General features: G+C 41.1%; 1 protein-coding gene across 1 annotated transcript in view; it reads right to left on the reverse strand.

Moving 5' to 3' along the window:
• Positions 1-8,250, reverse strand: part of smarcd3b (SWI/SNF related, matrix associated, actin dependent regulator of chromatin, subfamily d, member 3b) — a 56,949-nt gene extending 48,699 nt beyond the window's left edge. Inside the window, exon 1 of the mRNA XM_005922536.3 lies at positions 7,785-8,250. Coding sequence (XP_005922598.1) covers positions 7,785-7,796 — 12 coding nt within the window. The 5' untranslated portion in view covers positions 7,797-8,250. The remainder of the gene's footprint in view (positions 1-7,784) is intronic.

Raw genomic sequence — 8,250 nt, forward strand, 5'->3', positions numbered from 1 at the left:
TAAAAACCCTGAAAACCATACATTTCACACCTGAGCCTCAACTCTCGCGGCCCGGTACCAAACGACTCACGGACCGGTACCGGTCCGAGGCCCGGGGGTTGGGGACCGCTGGTCTAAATAACCCAAAATGTGATGTCCACATATATGGACGCCAGGTCCTAGGAGGTTAATACATTTATTTAACTGGTTTCCTCCCAACTGACCATCATCAGGTAACTATTATATACTGTAATATATATTGTAATTTAAATTGTAAATTGTATCGTAACTGTTTTGTTCATTTTATTGAGATTTTTGAGAATCTCGAGAAGGTGGTGTTCCCAAAAACACCTAAAAATAAATAACATGTATTATTATTATTGTCATCTTAACATTGTTGACTGACATCAGCTCATCAGCAAATATTATAACATTATGATGAAGATTGCTTTTTGCCTGGCACAAAATACCATCAGGGGCAAACCCAAACTGTGTTGATCTAATTATTTTTAATAGTGACATTTCTATTAAATTTTCACAAGCACTGCATGCCTGCTAGACACCAAACGAATCATCATTTATCTAAGTAAAAATGCCAAAATTCCCAAGGTTTAGTTTTCCCAATGCAACGAGTAAAATTATTCAATTATGCTAATGACTGAATATGTTTGGCTTTGGTCAGATAACACCCTTTTGTTAGGAACATTGCTAGTGGCTGAAGTGCAGTTCTGCTATTTTCTAACTGTGGGAGTAGAAAAAGCATCAATTAATTGAGAAAATAATCAACAGATTAAATGATTACAAAGACAATAACAAGCTCAGCCTGTCTGCGTAAAACAAATACAAGTTTTTCTTATTTATTTGTATAAAATAATTGCTCATGCACCTTTTATAAGAATTAAAAGCTTTTGCAGCTTCATTGTGAAGATGCACACGTATTGCAGCTACTTTTAAACCAAACTCTACAACAAAGAGTGCTGCAGTATTGAGCGTTAACATCTAAATGGGTCAACCAAGCGCTCGGCGAACTGTAGCACCATTAGGACCAAGACAGTTTGTCTCAGAGCCGAGTGCACAATCTCATTATCTGCATTATAAATGGGTTTAATATACAACCGAAAAAGTAATATACAACTGAAAAAACACAGTACGAAACCAAGCTATGGCTTTAGGTAAGATGACTATGATTAAATAACACTGTTATAATCTGTTGGTTGGTATGGAGGTGCAACGTGAAATCAGGTTACAAAGCGCTCTACTTAAAACGCAAAAATCTATAATCTGTGAAAATGACACAGTGGAGGTTTACAGGATTATTTGAAAATGGTGTTTATGGGTTCAGTGTTGTGGCTGCAGACATACGGCGTGTTTGTGTGTCTGCTACAGTGCAGTACTGCAGATATTATCACAGTACTAGTGGCAAAAAAGTGCTAAATTTTTATCAAATCTATGCAAATATTAACACACGTGATTTTATATGCTTAAGTTTGTTTTCTCAACTTAAAGTTGACCTATTGAGCTCTTATTTTCTATCATTAATATATAGTTACGGTCACTTTGGTAGGTGCATCCGCTCAACTGCTTATTAATGCAAATATCTAATCAACGCATTAAACATGTAGACACAGTCAAGATGACCTGCTGAAGATCAAAGAAAAGTGATGATCTCCAGGGTTTACAGAGAATGATCTGAAAAAGGGAAAATATCCAGCAGCTGTCTGGGAGATCAGAGATCAAAGGCGAATGACCATACTGGTTCAAGCTGATAGGAAGGGAACAGTAGCTCAGATAACCACTTGTTCCAACCGAGGTATGCAGAAGAGCATCTCTGAATGAACAACATGTAGAACCTTAAAGCAGATGGACTACAGCAGCAGAAGACCACACCAGGTAGGAACAGAAGTTGGCGTCACAGACATGAAGCATGGATCCATCCTGTTTTGTATCAGCAGTTCATGCTACTGGTGGTGTAACGGTGTGTGGGTTACTTCCCTGGCACACTTTGGGCCCCTTAGAAACAAATGACCATAATTTAACCACCATGTCCTGCCCGACTGTTGTTGCTGATCATGTCAGTCCCTTTATGACGACAGTGTACCCATTTTCCGATTGCTGCCTTCAGCTATGTCACACAGCTCAAAGACTCTCAAACTGTTTTTTTGATCATGACAACGAGTTCACTGTACGCAAATGACCTCGACAGTCAAGAGATCTCAATCCAATATTGCACCTTTGGGATGAAGTGGAACAGAAGATTCTAATTATGTATGTGCAGCTGACAAATCTACATCTATATGAACCAAAATCTCTGAGGAAAACTTTCAGCACGTTGTTGAATCTGTCCCTCGAAGCATTAAGGCAGTTCTGAATGTAAAAGGGGTCCAATTGAGTATCGGCAAGGGGTACGTAATGAAATGCCAAGCAAGCATAAGTAAATGGCCGTGTTTTATATAATGAACGCAGCATGTGCACAAGTAATCACTCTGAACCCAAAGTCCTTTAAATCGATGTAAATGCTGTGTTTCAAGCAGAGCCGATATGCCTAACATGCACATCTAGCCTTCATGGCTATGGCTGTCTGCGAGGAGCAGCCAATCAGAGGAAAGCTGACTGAAATGAGAGGAAGTGAACAGCTTGTTTCAGACAAAGGATGCATTAAGGGGCTACACCAAGATCCTGTATGGGATTAATAGGGTTGTTTTGAACTATAAATCATGCAAAGCTATTATTGTAGAGTCAGAGAAGAAAAATATGGAGCTGAGGATGACACGACGCCTTTAAACTGCTGGAATACACAAAAGAGTTGTTTTCCAGAAGCAAAGATATTCAAATTGTTATCAGATAAAACCATTAAAACCATTTGCTATGATGCCAGGTCTCTCTTGGAAATGAGATTTTTAATCTCAATGAGATTTTTTACCTGGATAAATAAAGGATTAATAATTAAAAGAAGCAAATCTTCATATTTCATCTGAATCTTCGTTTTTTTGTTACATTTTTCCTTGAAAACCTGATCGAATAATCATTACAAAAGTACTATTGAATGAAATCAATCACATTTCTAGGTTTTAGTTTAAGCGGACTTGAGTCCAGGGCAACAAACACCCATTGAACCAGCACATTCCTCTCCAGCCCAAAAAAAACAGAAAGAAAAAAAAGGAAGTGCTCTATTGTTAATTTATCCCTACAAACAACACAAAACACAAAGCCAGGGAACATTTAATTGGGTGACCTACTATTTGGGAAACAAAGCCAAATGTGTGTGGCTTCCAGTCTGCCTAATCAATCTCACGGCTGGTGGAAAAACAGCGTGATAAATAAGATTGAGAAACTCTGGAGGTGAATCCACTCAGCGAAACATTGATTGACCTCGATGAGCGTCCCAAACTAAATTTCAAACATCGCTGAACAAAGTGACTGGGGTGTAAACGTGCGCGTTTCCGAGGTGGGGGTGGAGGAGAGGGGGAGTCCTCCCGTGCAACTTTCCTTAAAAAGCCACGTGAAGCATTCAGCAGACTGTAAAAGGAGCCGATCCTCTGATCCCCTATCAGACCTCAGAAGCTGTGACGGCACCTTGCATACTAATAGGACTGTTCTCCGTTCTTTATACTGAAGGGAATATCTGTGCCAGCAGCTGGGTCAGGGAAGACTGCAGTTTGAAACTGAGCTATTTTAGTCCGTTTTTTCATATACCGGGCGCTGACAAGGACCAGCCGTTTCTACAGCGAACGCCACGCTGCAACAACTCCATTTATAATAAAAATCGAGAGAGAGTAGCTCAAAAGCTTCCTATACCATCTCGAATAAGAACGAATGGGTAGGACATTCTTCCTCAGCCACATGGAAACCTAATGTATATGCCATATGGAAAAAGTCTGCTGGAAATATGAATGGGATCACTTCCAAGAGGCTAAACCTATGGAAAATGAACACGCAGGCAGCCGCTTTCCTAAATAACAGCCGTTATGCAATATTCTTTGTTGTCTAATTGCACCCAAATGCCTGCGTCTGTGTGGTTTTTTTCATACAGAGCATCAAAAAGAAGAGCATCTGATATCAGCAAGCAGCTGAGTCACCAAGTCCTTCATAACTCCAGAGAGTGTATGTGAAATCAGAGTGGAGCGGCATAAATCAACACATTTACAGCTATTATGCAAACCGCTTAAAACCAAGTTTTAAGGCTCTTCTGAGCTTTTTCGCTTTATTGCCTCCCAAAGCATCCAGTCGAAGGAAGAATGGCGAGGGCGATGATGTGATAGGGAAACTGATCAAATGGCTTAGTTTGCTTTTTCAATTAAGGGTTGCGAGACCTCGAGAAACTGAAACGAAATGATACACAAAAAGAGCAGCGTAGTCAACAGCCCATGTGCAATTCATAAGGTTGGAATTAAAATGTGGTGACTAGACAGTCGGCCCATTTTTAAAAGACATTTCACAGAAGGACAGAAGTTCAATTCATCTTCTACATTTCTCTGGTACAAATAAAGCTACAGCTTAGCTTAGCATAAACAGGGAAACATTAGAAAATGGCTACCTAGGATCTATCCAAAGATAAATCCATTTAGTAGACTGATACACTGTGGTCATAAAGGGATGGACGTGGTCAGCAAAAACACTCAGTCGGTACTAAAAGGCCCAAAATGTGCTAAGAAAATATCCCCAACTCCAAAACACCACCGCCATCAACCCGAACCGGTGGTTCAAGGCGGGATGGATCCAGTCTTTCATGTTATTAATGAATCCAAATTGAGACCCTACCATCCGAATATCACAGCTGGAATCAAAACTCATCAGACCAGTCAATATTTTCCCAGTTTTCTATTGTCTATTTTTGGAGAGCTCAATTTAAATTTTATTGTATTTATATAGCACCAAATCACAACAACAGCTGCCTCAAGGCGCTTTATATGTTAAGGTAAAGACACTGCAATAATACAGAGGAAACCCCAGCAATCGCGTGACTCTTTATGAGCAAGCGCTTTGGCGACAGCTGGGAAGAATAAACTCCCTTTTAACAGGAAGAAGCCTCCAGCAGAACCAGGTTAAGGGAGGGGCAGCTGTGTGCCACGACCAGCTGTTCATAGCTAACAGTGGGGGGCATTCAGAGCGGTCTTCTGCTGCTATAGCCCATCTGCTTCAAGGTTCAGAGATGCTCTTCTGCCATAAACATAAACCACCTTTCTCCCTCATGCTCAGTGTGAACTTCCTCTTGACTGTGGCTGCCATGTGATTGGCTAATTACATCTCTGCGTTAACAAGCAGCTCAACACGTTTATCCAAAGATTTTGCCAGTGACTGTATGCTTGGCTTTTAATCCATAAAACTACAACTTCAGCCAAAACTGATGCCGCATTGCTGCTCGATGCGTACTCAATTTTCTCTAAGCACATGCAAAAAGGACTACGCTGCTTCCTTTCACAATAAAAGTCTTGACAAATACACTGCATAACTGCTGCAGATAAAAGGGTTTGTAGAAGTGTTTCGAAGAAATTTATATTTAAATATATATTTAATTTAACTAGTTATTACATAGAAGATGAGCTTTTTTCTGTATAAAAAAGGCACATTGTTTTCTGGTTTTGGTTAATATACGGATCTAATTAAGCAAATAAAGAATTTCTATGAAGCTGGTTTTGTGCTCCATGAACAAGAATGTTGGCTTTAAAAAAAACAAAACACAAAGTATGAAAAATTAATTACATCTGTGTAAGTATTCATCAAACTGTAAAAAAAGACTAAATAAATAAAACATACTAAGAGAGAAAAATCTACTTAAAAAGATACGTGAAAAAAGCAAAAAATATGAAGTATAGAGCGTTACAGCATTGATATAGATGAGAACACAGACATCTGGCAACAGCAGGAGACTAATTTTAACCCAACACCTTCAAGAAAACCAGTCTTTCTAATGTGTTGCAATCTGCTGTGATGACAGGAAGTACATAAAGTTTTGCACATGTGTAAAACAAATCAGGTAGTGACAGACCTTTTAGAAGCAAGTCGCAGCCAGAAAAACATGCAAACTTTGGCCCCAAAATATGTTTTTCCAAGCGTTTTCCTCTTGGATGTTATACTTTGTGTACCCTGTCTCCTCCTTATATAATGTCTCTGGCTAAGATTAGCTTGAAGCCTGAGGGCAGGTGGAAACAGCAGCATGCACCTTGAAATCTGTACAGCTTAAAAAGAAAAAAATAACATGTACGTAAAATCTTTTTGGAATAGAATAAAGTGGCATTTACACCCGTTTTTGCTCTCTCATTGACCCCTCCAATTAATCTACACTACCCACCACATTAACCTTTGTAACGTGTGCTACACTGACCACACCTACAGCCAATGTAGAATCACAAATTACCCCAGTATTTTCAAACTAATTCTGACAGGCCAGCTGCTACTGAGGCTAAAAATAACAGAGCATGCAACATTTTTATCAATTATTAAAATAAAGATCCCAGATAAATTTTAGTGATACAGAGGACAAACTCTTTCTTTATATAGGTTCACCCTGCAATATACATCACCTGGCCATCCACGTCTACCTGCAGTGCCTTGGGGCCCGCCCCACAGTTTGAGAACCACTGAGATAAACAAAGGCACAGCGAGAATGTGCAAACTTCTCAAAGAAAAGCGGTCAGAAGATTCAGGAATAGTTAGATATTTTAGGACATTTCCAGCATCCATATTAACACAGGCCAACAGGCTTCCTGTTAAATGGGAGTTTTTCCTCCCCACAGTTGCCAAGTGCTTGCTCATAAAGAATCATCTGACAGTTTGGGTTTTTATCTTTACTTTGCAATATAAACCACCTTCAGGTAACTTGAATCACATTTAAGAGACAAACATGGGAGTGGTAACTGTCCTAAGCCAGATAGCATCAATTATTTCACTCTAAGCTGCATAGAGGTGAATGCCTTAACTATGTTGGCAGACTCTCCTCAAAAAATAGAGAATTTATTTTCCTCCAGATGAAATGTTGCTGACTGCAGCTTTAATATAAAAATTAGATTTTCCTTGGGATCAGCAGAAGCAGATCTGGCTTCAGCAGCTGTACACCCCCAAATCCCCCCCCCCTGCTCCTGAGTGCACCGCAGACTGCCAGCAGATTAACACAGTGAAACTGAAACTTTCTTCTTTCTCCCCCCTGCACCGGACACACTTAGAGAAGCAACAGCACATTATATTGTTTCAAAGCGGGGTGACGGGGGGGGGACGGAGGAGGGAGGGGTAATGGATTAAAGGCATGCGTAAAAAAGAAGAAGAAGGCGAGAGGATGGCAGGGGCTTCGCCGTGCATCCCATCTATTACTCCTCAAGTGTCTGTTTCTCACACCAGTCAAGGTTAACAAGCCGAGCTGCCTGGTGTCTGCGTGTGCTGCAAAAAAAAAAACGAAAAAAAAAAAACAAGGGAGGGGGTGGGAGGTGGAGGAGGGTGAGGTGCTGCAACTACACACTGTGCCTTGTGATGATGCAGACAGGCTGAGAGAGAGCCTACAGTCCCCCCCTTAAATATTGCCAACCACATCACGCTACATTTGTACACCGAGGCTAAAATCACCACGAGGTGGAAATTGCAGTTTCCCCTGTTTTTTTCTCTTCTCTCTGGTTTTTGAGGCTCACAATAAATTGAAGCGAGACGAGGTAAAAAACTCCGGTGCGCACTAATCCGACTGCGCCTACAGGATGAAGCCTAAACGCATAAAGAGTAGTTTTAATGGTGGATGCGGCTGGCAGAGCAGCGGAGACTCACTGTGGGAATAAAACAAACCGCGCTAACGTATCGCGAGGTAGCATAAGCGTCATCCATACCTTTCTCTCCATCACTGTGCGCTTTTTTTCTCTTCCCTTTTTTCTTTTCTTTTCTCTTTTTTTAAGGGCTACTCAACAACGGCAACTGTAGGATGTGTTTCTGTGGAGCTGTCCGGTCCGGCGCGGCGTGGAGCTGCTTTTCTCCCCTCAACTTCCTCACGGGCTTTCACACAGCAGCAAGCGTCTCCCCCCTCGATCACTCCCCCATTACTGGACAGCTAGGCGACTTATTAGCGCTGGCCTGTGGGACGCCGAGCCGGGGATGGAGCCAGAGCCAGGATTGGTGAAGCCTTGTTCGGAAGGGAGCAGGAGCGCAGGCGCGGTCTCTGCTGGAGAGTCGATATAATGAAAAATTACCAGTGGCAGGGAGTGTCATCAAATTATCCTCATCTCTCGCTCTCTCTCTTTTTTCATTTTTTATTTTAAGGGAGGAAGGGGAGATTTTTATTTAACCCAAAGCGCACAG

Source organism: Haplochromis burtoni, unplaced genomic scaffold, assembly GCF_018398535.1.
Source record: "Haplochromis burtoni strain Fernald_Lab_line unplaced genomic scaffold, NCSU_Asbu1 Contig_58, whole genome shotgun sequence".
In the NCBI taxonomy this organism is placed as follows: Eukaryota; Metazoa; Chordata; class Actinopteri; order Cichliformes; family Cichlidae; genus Haplochromis; species Haplochromis burtoni.